General features: G+C 40.5%; 1 protein-coding gene across 3 annotated transcripts in view; it reads left to right on the forward strand.

Annotated features, from left to right (window-relative positions):
- Positions 1 to 16,252, forward strand: part of zdhhc14 (zinc finger DHHC-type palmitoyltransferase 14) — a 40,983-nt gene that overhangs the window by 19,111 nt on the left and 5,620 nt on the right. For 2 of the 3 annotated variants that reach the window (XM_034563156.1, XM_034563157.1), the window contains exons 4-8: positions 8,717 to 8,869; positions 12,134 to 12,271; positions 12,857 to 12,905; positions 14,455 to 14,557; positions 14,984 to 15,093. In XM_034563156.1, the coding sequence (XP_034419047.1) occupies positions 8,717 to 8,869; positions 12,134 to 12,271; positions 12,857 to 12,905; positions 14,455 to 14,557; positions 14,984 to 15,093 (553 nt within the window). The remainder of the gene's footprint in view (positions 1 to 8,716; positions 8,870 to 12,133; positions 12,272 to 12,856; positions 12,906 to 14,454; positions 14,558 to 14,983; positions 15,094 to 16,252) is intronic. The other variant, XM_034563158.1, reaches the window with a different exon arrangement.

Below are 16,252 nucleotides of genomic sequence, written 5' to 3' on the forward strand. Positions count from 1 at the left end.
ACTAGATCCAAACCATGAGTTTTGTGATCCTTTGCGGCTCTGTGGTCAAAGGTCACTGTTTGGGGCCATAACACAAGAATTTATATGCCAATTTTGACACCCACACGAATGTCTAACAGACAACAATTAGGAACAGAGGACATTCTGGACGGACGTGGATGTAAACTGCAGCAAAGCAGTAATTCAAATTATTTTTGTAGACATATCTCTATGTTCTACTGTGCTGTAGTGTAAGTGTGCTGCTTGTACAAAACTTGAGCCTTGCTAAGGGGACAAGAGCAGGACATAATGTTGCTGATGCAATCAGAGATATTTCACTCATTAATGTGATAACTCTATTTAATTGTTCAACATTAAAAATCCTATGGTACTATGGTATTCCGGTAACTGCTACAAATTAAATTAATTTCACTGTTAAGAAATAAACTCTTCTTGATTCTAAAAATGTATAAGTGACTCAGCTAAGTAAGATGTACTCATCTTACTGTTCAATATTTACAAACTAAACATATTAGGTTTTAACCAGGGTTTGTCAAATAAATGGAGCCATTTATTACTGTAAAATTAGGGCCAAAGCAATTAATTAAACCCACATAATTATCTAACTTGCACCCTGTTTTAATTACATAATGTTTATAACTTTTTTTGTTGTTGAAATATTTATTTGGTACTGTTTTTTTGGTACTAGATTTATTAAGATGCCAAACTTGAATAAAAAGCTCATCCCCAACGAGAGTGAGACAGCGTGAGAGCGCGAGAGAGACCAGCCTGAGATTAGATCCAGCCTAATCACATTAGATACAGCCTCCTCTCCCTGTAGTGATAAGACACTGAACTGGCTTGCTGGACTCAGGTCTGCTTGTACCGCTGACTTTGGTTTGGCTGGATGAAAATGTTAGCGTAAACTAAGGCTCTTTTCATTATTGTTCTTGTCTTGAACATCACAAGATGTTAGAGGTGGCTACTTATTGCCATCTTGGCCGTTGTATCTCTTAAAGGCTGATTCATGCCATGAAACATTCAAAAGAAAAGACTCCCACCAATTTGCATTCATCATCATGGATTGTGCCGTTCACAGGGCTGTATTGATTCTGACCTCCTCTTGGTCTCCAACTGTAGAAATGAAAAAGTGAAATATAGCAGCCACAATGCTTCAGTGACTCCTAGATGTGGTCTCTCACTGTGACGGGGTGTATCAAAAGCACCGGCTCTTGAACTCGTGGCAAAGCCTGTTTGACAAAGTGCTGAGATGTTTGTCCTGATACATTAAAGAATGAATTAATACCTTGTTTTGAATGACCGTCCAATCATAATTCATGCTGTTACGTAAATCTCTACCATGACCCTCTCCCGTCTTCATTGTCATTGGCTGAATAATAAGGGTAGGTGTGCAGCCAGTGGAATGAGGCTCTATTACTAAGCCGCTTGACATCTCATCTTGTACATTTGTGAATTGCTTGTACATGGTTCCCAGTCTACCCTTTCATATTATGACTGACAGAGGGGCATGTCGGCAAGGGAGGAAGAGTTTAACGGAGTTCAGAAAGACACAGAGAGTGTGTAGATGGCTCACTTAAAACAAGCAGAATGATTAACAGAGGATACAGGTTCTCACAGTTTTGTTCTATTTTAATTGTATTTAATTCCCCATAAGAAATTAAAAGTTGCCAGTGTCGGGTATATTCGTGTATTTAGCATCTGCTTCCAAAACCCCAAACATCCAGGACAGGGTTATGTAACACAGTCACAGGTTTATCCACACTCCTTACAACTTAAATCGTATCGTATAAGCCCTCCTTTATGTTATTTTGATCATGTGTGGTGTAAAGAGTTATTTTGCACTCGAAGCACCTTCGGCAAAATACCTTCCTCTATTCTCTTCCTTCATTCTTGGCATGTCCGCAGGCATACAGTGGCATGGTCTTGAAAAAGACATGGATAAAGAAATGATAGTTAGGGGATTATAAAGCTGCAGAGACAGAGGAATAGAAATCTACAGGAATATGTATGTATATATACATATGGAGGAAACCTAACAGTGTATGCTCTGTTGTTTGAAGTTCAAATGAGGTCATAATAAAGACACTACCACATGACCCACAATACCTTTAGTAATAACGTTCTATTAGTTATCTGTGCCCAAGATTGCCTTGTTGTGGAAAAGAGAACTGTTGAGAGATGTTGAGCATCTTCATTTCATATGCGCTCATTCTTTCAAACAATGGAACACAGAATAAAATCCAGGACTAGAACAGCAAATTAAAAATGAACTTTTATCATTTGTGAATTACGTCAAGATTGGCTTTGCATTTCATTGTTTGTATACTACCTCCTTTAGGCTGCCACACTATATAGTGTGTGTGATTCAGTAATAGTGCTCCAGGAATGTGTTAGCATTTTTGCTGGATGGCTAGATGCCTGAAATAAGATCTGTTAACACAAGCTCAAGAGATTTTAGCGTTTTGTTCCATGACATAAATATGTCAGTAAATATCCCACTAGTAAGTGTGTAGGCATTTGAGTCTACTACACGTCATCACTCGAACACTCGTCTGTCTTTAGCTCTTTAGACGGTGAAGTCATGTGACCGTGGTGTAGTTTGTTTGTTTTAACCTTTTTTTACTTTTGTGATCTGCGAAGTGTTTTTCATTTGTAAAAATGATCTTGCTGAAAAAACAGGAACGTTTTGTCCACAAAGCTTATTTTCTGCAATCATCCGAAATGGAAAATTCCCCGTTAGCTTTTTGTCGAGGGAATCAGTGCTAAGTTATAGCATCGTAGGATTAGTTTACAAAAATATGCCAACCATCAGCACTCAAAGTCGGTTTTGGCGAGTCAATGCCGGTGGAATGCTCCACATATTTTACACTGTGTTGGATGTTACTGGCTACGGTATCCATTTAACATAACAAAAGTCAGTTGTCGTTGAGCTGGTTTCTTAACAGATATTCAAATAACTCCATGCTCCGTAACAGTGGAGCAGCACATCAGACATTGGAAACACTTCAGTGTTTTGTTGGCCCAGACTCATTTTATTTTATTTTTTTTACTTTGGTTTATTTGATAATGGACAGTGCACATTATTAAAAATATTTCTGTAAATGTGCCAGAGTTAGCCAAGAGGCTATTCTTCATCTGTAGTCCCGAGAGGCAGATGTCACAAAACAAACCTAAAAAACAGAGACAAGATTACATATACAAGGTTTATACAATATTGACGCTTTTCAATGGGTGCACAAACTATTAATAGTGAGAATAGTGAGTATCCTCATTCAGGAGAGACTCTTGGACATTGTCAAGTACTAACAAGACATGCAACACAGAGGCTCACAAATTCAAAACATATAACATCTAATATGGGAGAACTATGTTAAAATGGACAGAATAAAAACATCCATGTCAGAGGGACAGAAACAAAAGCATGCAGAGTAATGCTGCTGTTTTATGTTGTGGACACCTCGAACATTCTGCTCAGCCGAAAAACCGCATTTAAAACCGCTTGGCACAGTTACAAAAGTCCCATAATCCTCTGAAGAAGCACTGGCACGTCTATTTAAATGGCATGCAAAGCTTGTCGGCTTCTTGTTTTAACCGTGTGACAGGTGTAACTGGTCATGGTAGATGAACTGATATTACTGGCTGATCATCTCTGCATATCTCACTCCTTTTTTATGATTATCCACATGTGAAGTTAGTTTGTCAGTGAAGTGATGTAAACTGGTGTGGAACGATGATTCTTCTAGCAATCTAGTGTTAGGCTCCATAAAAGAAAAAAGCTGCTTATTTAGTTGGTAAACCAGTGAATCGCCTCCATTCAGCCATCAGCTAATCCTTACTTAGTAATTGTATTGGAAAATTGGAGCGACATCAATATAAATTGAGGTGGTATAAAGGTTTTCCGATTTCATGGCTTGAATACGGTTTTAAAAAAGCAATGACGGCATGATTACATGGGAAGATCAGATGCTTTGGACTAATTGATTGGAGGTACTGTTCTTCTGTACTTTTGACTGTTCAGTGTCATTGTATTAATTTACCGTTCTTGATTTCCAGAAAAAAAACCTGATCATAAAGAGGGTTTAAAAAAGAATTAGACTGTAATAAGTGTTCATGGTTTTCAGCTTATGAGACATTTTATTGTTGCCACCATGTGAGTGATGCTATTCATCACAAGCCATGTCTTCCGACAGCATTTGCACCTGCCCTGGAGACTGCAGTAGGAGCTTAATTCTGAGTAGCTTGTGCACAAAACAACTCACCCTCAACTTTCTACAGATTTTTCAAGAGTTACTACATGGGCATATGTTCAATTTATATGGTTTGTAAAAACCACTGTTTAACACCAGCATCAGATAATGTGCACTGCTAACTGTCTGTTTACTCTCAAACTTACAGAACTCAACTACAGTCTTTTTGTTATTACAAAGTAAGTACTAGTCTTATTCTTAATTGGGAAAATCCTTTATTTGAAATGGGTTTAATATTTTTAATTTCATGATCGATAATTCCCACTTTTTGATGGTGTGTTTGATACCGTTTTTGGTCTAGTCAGCTGTTGTGTGCAGACCTTGAAATCGCTGCTTGACTGAATATAATATGCTGGTGCCTCGTACATCTTGGCAGGCAGGTTGAGGTCAGTACTTCTGTATGTTAGCCAATAGCCATCATCATTGTACACTTTTCCATCTGTGAAGGTAAAGGTCCCTTTTTTCTCTGGACACATCCACAGCGGGATAGCAATTAGTTTCCCATTATATCTCAACAGGCAACGCCTAGCACAGTTTGGCTGACATTGAATCCTCATTTAGCTTTGTGGATGAGGGTGTGAGTGGGCACAGTGCATGTATGTGTGTCTGTCTGCATGTCTATTACATCCTATCCTATTCTACCTAGCTTTATTTTAGCTTCAAGCTGTGAGGCCTCTAAGGAATCTCCCATGAAACACTAGTGTAAGGCTAAGCTTTGATTGGCAGTCACAAATAACCTTGTCCAGCAGAAAGGCTCCATTGACTATGATTTTACACTAGTTGAAAAGTAAAATATCAACCTGTGACAACTGAGACTGTTGATGACAGGTGATGTTTAAAAACATGATTGCTTTTCCCCACTCCTACTGCTTCTAATTGCTGTCTGCATCATGTGTATCTTCACCTTCCCGACATCCTTTTAGTTTCAGCAGAATACTCTTTGAAGAGGTTTCCTCTAATGCTTTGGAAGGAACATTGTCTGTTGTCATAGCTCTTTATTTCACCTGAGGTGCTAATGTAGCCAGAAATGTAAGTGCACCGTGAACATCTAAACAGTGGGACTTCTCTGGTGGTTTAACTCTGTAGGAGCTGGATTGTGCTCCCAATTCTTCACACACTCCCCTGAGAGTAATCTGAGAGCAATCTGTAGGTATTGATCACAATAGAGACAAATTCAGTACAACATAACTGACGGGCTGCTTTTCCTCTGCTCTCCTTTTTAGAAATGTCAAATACCTACACAATTCTCTCAGTCTCTATACAACCCCCACTAACACACATATACCACTCTGTTAGCAATGCTAAGGACCTCTGTGTAAATGATCTCAGAATGATCTTCCTACACACACTATCTCCGACTCTGAGGCTGCCAAGAGTGCTCAAAGCAAGCTGAGCAATGCCGTGATGCAGGCTCTACCTTTTTTATGGCTTGAAAATCACTATCATCATCAAATCCTTACCATTTAGCCTGTCATCACAGCTGTCTTACTCCACCAAAAGCCATTTGATGCCACCATTTTATTTGTTGTATTGTAGTCAGAGGATCGTGGTGTTAAGTGCATGTTGAATTCCAGACTTGGTCATATTACTTGAGCAGCTTGGTTGGTTCAAGTGAAGTTGGTGTAGCAGCTGATTTCATGTTTCATCTATTTTAGGTTGGTTGTGTTTTATCAGCAGCACAAAAGGAGTGACACTGAATCTGTAAAGCTCATACAAAAGAGCTAGACTGGAGGAACTAATTAAATATAATTATCCGTGTGGGTTGTCCATGTTCAACCTCTTTAAGCTACGGATATCTTGACATACCTTTTATCAGAGCGAGAGATAATTGCATATCAGTAAATATTTCACTTCACCGTAGCCTTGTAGAGATTCAACAGTCTCCAGTCTGAACAGATTGCTCCGAGACAGTACAATCTAGTGGCTTGTTTTGGCTCATCTTTTAAGAGAAATGTCTTATCTATACTTTTACAGCACCTCAAGTTTTTACATACTTAATTTCATTATGCTGAAGAAATAATTACTCAAGCATTGAATTCTTCATATATTGTTGTGTTTTGAGGTTTCGAAGCATGGCATTTATTATAGTACTGCTTTCCAAATACCGTATTTTCCGCACTATAGGGCGCACTGGATTATAAGGCGCACTGTCAACGAATGGTCTATTTTCAATCTTTTTTCATATATAAAGCGCACACCCTATAAGGCGCATAAACAAAACAGTCAGTCAAACTTTATTAAACGTGTTCACAATAACTCAACATTGTTCAAACATTAATGAGTGTATTCACAATAACTCCCAACCTTGTTCAGTTGTAAAATGTAAAAAAAACAATCTGATATCGCTAAATCAAACGTTAGCGTATTCACAATAACTCTCAAAATTGTTCAGTTATAACATGTAAAACACAATACACTCACTTTTCAGTTCATTCGTCGTCCACAAATCCCTCAAATTCTTCGTCTTCAGTGTCCGAGTTTAACAGTTGGGCGATTACGGCATCCAGCATGCCCGGATCCCTCTCGTCATTATCCGAGTCAGTATCGTTGCTGTTACCTGGCAGTTTAGTGATGATTCCGGCCTTCGTGAAAGCTCGAACCACAGTTGAGACTGATACCGTAGCCCAGGCATCCACGATTCATTGGCAGATAGTAGCGTAAGTCGCCCGGCGCTGTCTCCCTGTCTTGGTGAATGTGTGTTCGCCTTCTGTCATCCACTGCTCCCACGCAGCTCGCAGTTTAACTTTGAACGCCCTGTTGACACCAATATCTAGCGGCTGGAGTTCTTTAGTTAATCCACCCGGAATGATGTCAAGCTCCGAATTAGTTTGCTTCACTTTGTTTTTGACAGCATCGGTGAGATGGGCGCGCATGGAGTCGCAGATCAATAGGGACGGAGATGTGTGGAAAAAGCCATCCGGTCTCTTGACGTAAAGTTCTCTCAGCCACTCACTCATCTTTTGCTCGTCCATCCAGCCCTTCGGGTTAGCTTTGATGATGACGCCGGCTGGAAACTTTTCTTTTGGCAAAGTCTTCCTCTTGAAAATGACCATGGGTGAAAGTTTCTGGCCATTAGCCTGGCAACCGAGAACTAGAGTGAAGGATGACTTCTCGTTCCCTGTGGTGCGTATAGACACCGTTCTGGTCCCTGTTTTCTCCACGGTGCGGTTCACAGGGATATCAAAGGTGAGGGGAACCTCGTCCATGTTGGTGATGTGCTCTGGCCGGATCTTCTTTTCAGTGATCTTGTTTTTGCAGTATGCACGGAAAGTGGCCAGCTTTTCTTTGTAATCTTTTGGCAGTTGCTGCGAGATGGTAGTTTGTGTGCGGATGGAGAGATTACGTCTTTTCATAAAACGAAAGCACCAAGAAGGAACGCCTCGAAAGTCATTGATATTCATGTCCCGTGCTAACACTGTTGCCTTCAGTCGAATAGCGACTGTAGAGACGCTTCTACCTGCTGCTCTCTGTTCAATAACCCACTGTTCAATTTTGTTCTCTAACTGTGGCCATCTCGCTTTGTTCCCTCGGAAACTCTGTGTGGTCTTCTTTACTTGGCGCAGGTCATCTTCTTGCTTCCTCCACTTCCGTACCATTGATTCATTAATGTTAAATTCTCTCGCAGCGGCTCTATTCCCATGTTCTACTGCGTGACTGATAGCCTTGAGTTTAAAGTCCGCATCGTAAGCGTTTCTCTTGACAGGTGCCATTTTGGGGTCCTTATACACACACACTGTAATATTATGGCGAAGCACAGTATGTATTATTCCGCAACGCTCCTGATTACGGTAGCCGTAATGCTGCAAGCGGTGCGGCTTTGTAGTTTACCAAAGTCGACTTAAAACATTTTGACAGAGCGCCGTGTACCACACAAAATCGCTTCGAGGTCAGTAAGCACAGCCAGAATTAATCCATATATAAAGCGCTCCGGATTATAAGGCGCACTGTCGTTTTTTGAGAAAATTAAAGGCTTTTAAGTGCGCCTTATAGTGCGGAAAATACGGTAACCCTTTTTATTGAAATAGTTGTTGGGTAATCAATCTCAATCGGACATTGCTTGACCACATGCACCCACAATGCATTGAGGACCAAGTTGTTCTAGAAACAGCACACTAATTAAAGAGTAAATATACCTTGAAAAATAGTTTTAAAACTACGGTGAGTTTATAATAATAATAATAATAATAATAGTTTATAATCGCTTTACTTTACAGCCTATTCAGATGTTGGTATTTTCCTCTTGTAATGGTACATGGACATGCTGGAATGTGTACTGTATCCCATCCAGAAGTTTGCCGAACTAGAATATTCACAAGACACCCGCATCATCAATACACACTATAGTACTGTATTTCGGAGTCCATTAGGGCCTGAGTGAAGCTCAGCTGGGAGAAGGCACAGTGTTTAACGATCGTATCACTTTGATTCTTATGTTCCTCTCTTGCTTCTCTCTCTTTGATCTTTCCAAGATGTGGCTAATGGCAGTACAGGCTACAGGCCTCCTCCCAGGACCAAGGAGGTGGTTATCAATGGCCAGACAGTCAAGCTGAAGTATTGCTTCACATGCAAGATCTTCAGACCTCCACGTGCCTCCCACTGCAGCCTCTGTGACAACTGTGTGGGTGAGTGAAAATTATATTTATGTGACGTGAGGTTCTATCTTCGGCTGATAGTTTCTGTGAGCACTGTCATTTTTACCACATTCAATTTGAGAAATTAGTATTATCAATAAACGGGAAGACCATTACCAAACCATTCTTTTTATACAATTTGTAAATTGTTTCACCGTAACCACTTCACTCCATATGTGAACACATATGTGTGTAAATGTATTTAAATAAAAGGTTAACATAAATCTGACAAACGGATGGATTGCTGCCTCACTTGATTCAGGGATTTTATTATGATAAATCATGTTTTACCAGATTTTTAGCAAAAATCCATCACAAGGTGAGAATACAAGCCAGGATAAATGTTTAGTTTATGATGCATAACTACAGGGAATATACGGCACATATGCTGCATTCACATCAACACAGAGGAAAAGGAGGGAATAGTTACCATGAGAACAACCAAAGGAAACCAGCAGCATAATGGTTGAGTTTTACTGCTCTTCACAACTGCATTCTCCGTCTCTGGAGACAAAGGGAAGAACACAGCTAGACAATTACTAAAAGATAGAAACAGAGATACAGAGACCTGTGTGTCTGTATCTTTCTCATCAGGGTGTTTGTGATGCTCACTCACCAGAGACCACTCCTTCTTTGAATGTCTATTTCCTTGTCAGAAGGGGTGCTGACTGAAAACCTGGCAGACAAAGATGAGGATGTTGTTGTCAGATGTGTCAGATGCACACTGGCAGGAAGGAAGACAGACTGGCTGCTGAACAAAATGATGGGAGGGTAGTCATGTTGACAAACCGGCTACATTCACTTTTAAGTGAATTATTAAATTCCCATTTGAAACTAGTGATGCCCACTTTTTGTTTGAAATTTCATTTAAATGGATATCCTGCCTTAAAACAACACGATAAAGTAAGTGATTGCCCAACCAATTTAAACCAGGAGATGCTTTTTGATTTGTTTCAGAAACAAACATGGACACAGCATTGTGTGATCTTCCTAATCCAAATTGAGGATGAGGTTTGATTGGCATATTTAGATCATAGTTGTTGTGAGCCACAGATGGGAGGGACGTTAACAACAGGAAATAGACACGTAGTTGGTCTGTCCATGTGGTGCGAGTGGTAAACTCCAGTGATGAATGTCAGATGTAACTGGCGTCTCGTTGATAAGAACAACTTTACCTTCTGCTCTCAAAGCTCCAGGTCTCCACACAACATGGCTCCATATCCAGTGAAATCTGGTCAGTTTGGGGTTTATTATGAAGCTTCACAGATGTTTGAATAATGGCACAGGGAATAAGATCAAATGCAGGAGGACCAACATTCACATACACTGTATGGTGAGTTTTCTCAAGGGAAATCTTACTAAAGTTTGTTCATAAACCCTGCCATGTTTTCTTTAAGTCGGTAATAAATCATATTAGTAAACTGGATTGACACTGGACATGTGGATCGCATTGTCATTTAAAAGGTGGTATGAGTGCTTCCCCTGTCTCTCTGCATCTACCTTTGGTGCTGTGAACGCCAAGGGGCTAACAAGCTCTTAAATAAGTTAGCAGCCAGAATGGATCGAGCCTCTCTTGTGAAAGGACAGGATGGGAATATAGTAGTCACTTCCATCTTAAGAGGGTTATCCCCGTGGGAATGATGGAAGACGCTTATAAGAGTGCAGATTTGTGTCACACAGATCCTTTTCTTTTCTCTCTCTTTCTCTCTCTCTCTCTCTGAGTAAAAAGAACATGTAGGGGTTATTTGCTCAGGCTGTATTTACCATATTATATGCAGTTGGACTAGAAATAGTTAACTTACAATTTAAATGGGCACACTTTAACCAACACATAGCCATAAGTCCTAGTATTGCTTTTTTTTAACACGTTTGCCAATAAAAGGTACAGTTTTGATATTAAAACTTCCCCATGAAATGTTGTGACCTGTAATTCTAAATATTGGTGCTTGTTCATCTGTTGGAAGAGGGTTGGGATTTTGTGAGTAATTTGAAAGGGTGATTTTAGGTCTGTCTTCTGCTGCTTTTCACCCTCTTATTTGCTTAATTACACAACATCAGATTGAGATTTAATGACACTCTTGGGGAAGCAATGTTGCTTTGTAAGCAAACAAAAAATACATCAAAGAATATTGGCACATAAATAAGACTATCAGATCATTATGAAGCCTCAGCGGGTTTGTTGCAAGCTCTTGGTTTTACTTTAAAACCGCACCATCGAAGGGATGATGCTACTGAGCCATCAGCTGCCACAGTTAGCAGTTGTTTCTAATAGCTCTACCTCATTTCATCTTTTAATCTAAAATTAAACTGAGACTTTGTAACAGAAATCTTTTTCTGTCACCGTGTGTTCATACCTTTGAAACCTCATTCTTCTCACAAACCATGCTACGGATACATGGAGAATAGGAGTGTATAAACAAATACAGAAGAACATAAAAGTCTCACTTCTCTTCTGGCTTTGTTAGTCAGGTAATATTAATGACCTTTGTGGAAAGGTTGTGCTAATCAGATTTGACTAGTGGTGCAACAGATCATAAAACTCATGGGTCAGATCGTATTATGGATCAGAGTCACAGATCGGATCAGCACAAAAGAAAAAAGTGAGCGAATATATCTTTTATAGATTCTTGATCACATTTGTTTTTACCGCAGATACTAATTGCGATCATTGATGATCCCTATTGGCAGATACAGATCTTTAGGATAGGAATATAAGCATTGTACCTTTTCTTTTTTTTTTGGTATATTAGATTATGGCTTTACTTATTGTATGTAATGATTGACTGAATAAAACGCACAATACAGTTCCCTTTTGTTTGATTATAGCAGCAGATGTACAAGTCTTTAGGCTATGCATTCTTTGCAACCGTCCCAAAAATAATATAGTTATGCCGAGACCCAAAGGAACACTTCCCCTTTCCCCTATTTTCCTAGGGCTCCGGACTCCTAGTTTGTGTTGGCATGCACTGAAGTAACCTGTTTTTAGTTTTTTTTCTAATGTCTTGTGTATATATATTTTTTTTTTTTAAACTGGTTGAGCGTTAACAAATCATAGACGTCTTCTGGAGAAACCAGAGTTCTAAGCCATGTGTGCATAACCTGCTTTCTGGGTTTTTACAAAGCAAATGAACCGGACAAAGACTTCCGACCGTAGGAATATCACTGGCAGCAGCGTATTGGGATTAAACGATAGACTTGAGTGAGTTCTTGTATCCAACATACTTTCCTTCCATCTGTCCCTCTCTGTCCATGCAGAGCGTTTTGACCACCACTGTCCCTGGGTGGGGAACTGCGTAGGAAGGAGGAACTACCGTTTCTTCTACATGTTTATCCTCTCGCTCTCCTTCCTCACCATCTTTATCTTCTCCTTCGTCATCACACACATCATTTTACGTAAGTAGCTGAGGGAGGGGGAAACGGACATGTGCTCAGGCATGGCACGCACACACTGCTCCTGGCTGTGCTCTTGGTGTGTTTTGAGCCAGCAGGTTGTAAGTGGGCGTTGTGAAAATCTTGTGTGTGTGAATGTTGCTCTTGGAAAGAAATAATGGGTAAAGGTTATCTGGTAGAACATTATAGTGCCGAATAATCCTCTTGTTCTCTCTCCTTCGATTGTAACACACTACTGTGTTCAGTCATCACGGTGACTTAATACTCTGTTCATGTTGTAAACATACAGAAGACATGCAGTACAATTGTGCTCAAAGGTAGTCGCAGTGCTAACTTATCAGCTGATCGGCCATGACCAGTGACCGACACACACACGCACGCACGCACACACACAGCTGCCCAGCTCAGTTGACCTTGAACCAAGAACGGGACTTCAGCAAGTTAATGGCTCCAGAGTGTGTAGTTTTACTCCATATCTAATACAAGTTCCCACATTCAATGGGTGTTGTTTAATGCTGCCATTGTGTGCAAGTAATGGCGAACACAATAGTATAATGTTCTAATGTACTCGTCTTTCTCTGTTCACAGTCTCCCATCGAAGAGGGTTCCTCGAAGCACTTAAAGATACTCCTGCCAGATATCCTTTCACTGAAATAGACCTTTTTGGCATTTACTGTGCAATAGGTGCCCATTAAGTTTTTTTTTTTTTTGCTTGTGTCTTTCTTTATATACTTCCCTGTCCATAGTGGCAAGACTAACTAGCCCGCCGAGGGCCCATCCAGGTAATTCTGCAGTTCATAATTACTGGTATATCATGCCTTTTCAGTGCGTTCACATCAATCACTCCTGCCATTTTCTGCAGAGTTGTAGTACCTGAATAACTGGAGTGCGTCTCGTTAGTGTTGTTCCATCAGGGTAACGCATCACGCAAGGCAGCTCCTCACTGTCTATGCCAATTGAGTCAGTCTGTCTTTGAGTTTGTCTGCTCTAACTTGCTCCCTCTACAGAGATGTCGTGTGAGGCGGATTTGATATGAGCACTGCCATGTTGGTCTGTGTGCTAGATGCCAAGTGTGTCTTAAGCTGCAGCTGTTACAAATACCCTGACAGTCAGCTTATTGTCTCAGCACAACATCAGTGATAATAATGTGGACTGTGGTAAACCAGAATAAGTCAAACGTTTTATTTTGACATTGCTGTAAAGTTAAGTTTCACACCACTTAGTTTTTAACTGTAAATCCAGACGGTAAAGGTTGGAAGCAGTCACTTAATGTCAGACTCAAAATGTATCGTCACCTCCCCAACACAATGTGTCTCTGAGTAGAGCAGTCACTTCAGCCTAAATCTACTGAAGATAAAGGTGTTCTTTTGCTTTCAATACAATAATCTGAATCAATAGGCATGTTTGGAGAATCTGAATCTGAATTGATCAATGCTATTTCAAAGCCACAAATCAAGTGTCTCTCTCTCTCTCGCCCCTCTCTCTCTCTCTCTATGCCTGAGTGAGAACTGTTTCTCTGGCAGAGAAATGTGTGCCAAGCCAAGCTGATAATGGTCTGTGTCCTACATGACTTAAATAAAGGGGAATTGCACTCGATAGTATCCTAGCAGTCCTTTGTACTTGGTGACATGTGTTGTCCTTGCTCTGGAGGAAGAGAGAAAAAGAAGAGGGGGCTTAAGAAGGAGAAAAGGGTAGATTGTGGGCGTTTAGTTAATTTTTACAGTACAGTTTTATAGACAGACTCATGTCTTTGAGTAGGTAATGTTGTACTAACCTACCAATATGCCTACAGGGACTTAGTGGCTGGGTATTCGTAGTGTGTGTGTGTGTGTGTGTGTGTGTGTGTGTGTGTGTGTGTGTGTGTGTGTGTCTTATTTCATGAGTAAGATATTATTTTAAAGGCTGTATCCTAAGATGTGTGTTTTTTCTTTTTTGTAAAGAAAATTAGCAGTGTCCTGCAGTCCCAGCCAGATGAACGTAACTAGGAACTATTGGCAAGAGGACAGCCCTGAGGCTGTAGGTCAATAGGCTGGCTGTTAGAACCCGTGGATATTTTGTGGCTCTGCATCAGTCTGTCATGTATCCGTCTTTGTGTGTCTTTCACATGACTGTCTTTCTGCCACAGTTTTTGTTGAACCCATTCATACATTCAGTGAAACAATTATTCCTTGACGTAATTGCGTCACTGTGCTGGAGGTGGTGGTGTGTTTCTTTTCGATCTGGTCCATAGTGGGCCTCTCAGGCTTCCATACCTACCTGATCAGCTCCAACCAGACCACCAATGAAGATGTGAGTATGAAATAGACATCATGATATGTACTGAAAAGAAACCGAACCAAATGTTTTGATTGGAATAGCTTACTATTACATTTCTGAACGGAAAAGTTATTGGTGGTTGTTTTTTATGGTTTTAAAAGGAGTCACAAGGCTTTTAATTCAAACATTTATTTACTTTTTTTTTTACTTTACAACTTTGGCATTAGGAACCTTGGTGGACAGAAACATAAGGCAGACGGGAGAGAGTTGTGTGTCTGTGTGGATGTTTAGAGCTCGGTGCTAATAGCGCCAATGTCACGAGTTTAATTCCTGTTTGTGCCATAAACATATTTGGCCCTCTGCAAAACACAACAGTAAAACATTGTCTCTTTGTTGACAGTTGGTGATTCTTCTAGCGTTGACACTTGAGATAATGACCTGTTGCATGGTCTCTTCCAGATAAAAGGTTCATGGTCTTCTAAAAGAGGGAAGGACAACTATAACCCCTACAGCCATGGCAATATATTCACCAACTGCTGTGCAGCCCTGTGTGGACCCCTGCCACCAAGGTATGACTTGTGTGTATTTCTACGTGGTGATTTATTAATTCCTAGATGCCCACATGATGACACAAGTCCTGTAATTCACTGCTATGAGAGAACCTGTTCAGTCATTTTTCTCCTTGACTGTAATATGTCACAGCCTGTTATTCATCCCCCCTCATTGTAATTTTTTGTTTTGTCCAAAGGCTGAAATAGAGCTGTTAGTCAAGACACCTTTTGATGTGAAGAGCTGCTTTGAAACCAGTCTGCTTTCAGCCTTTTCTCTATACATAGCTACTAAGATACAGCAATAGTGCAAAGGACTTCCAGTCCTTTTTAACCAAATCCAAGATCAAAGTTGGCTTGATATATTAGATTTCACACTTTTGCTGTTTATGTGATTTAATAAAAATGCAGGCCAACTGTCACAGCTACATTCTCATGTCCATGTGACTGTAAATGTCAGTACACATTGCACATTCCCTCCCAGCTTCTTTAACTTCAGCATTTCGCCAACACTTCTCATTACTCATCCGTGAAACTGTAGTTCTCGATTCCTGTGACTGAAACTGCTCTTTCTTTTCTGTCATGCTATCTGCTCTTACTTTGTAGATGCAACACTCAAAATGACGCTGTCAAGACGTCACAAACATCTCTTAGCCTTTGGACATTGCAGCCTTTACCTTTTGCCTTTGCACTCATTTAAGAGCACACAGTATCTAGTTCAGCACATGCATACAGTACCATCTCAATGTACTAAATAAATAGAGGCAGATACACTCGCACAAAGTATAAGAAGAGCAGTGATGGAGGCTTTTGGCATCTTTCTGTCAGTGTATCTTATCTGGCTGTGCTCTGGCCATCACAAGCCAAGTCCCCAATAATGATTCCAGTGGGCGGTAAAGGAGAGTCCTTAGTGCACAGGTGGCTGCCATGCGGGCGTGCGTGCGTGTGCGTGTGTGCGCGTGCGTGGAAAGCCACAGGCCCTGCACAGCTAGGTCCACCGGTAAGAAAGGAATGTTTCACCTCCGCCTCAGATTATGCAAGCAACGCTATTTCTCACACGGAGATAAAAGCTTCCTGCATTACCTGCTGAGACCTTGACTCACACTTTCTTATGCATCAGCCTACATGTTTTTATAGTAATTTCCTCCCAACCGCATTTGGAGACGTTCCGATATTCATC

Source organism: Cyclopterus lumpus, chromosome 22, assembly GCF_009769545.1.
Source record: "Cyclopterus lumpus isolate fCycLum1 chromosome 22, fCycLum1.pri, whole genome shotgun sequence".
NCBI lineage: Eukaryota > Metazoa > Chordata > Actinopteri > Perciformes > Cyclopteridae > Cyclopterus > Cyclopterus lumpus.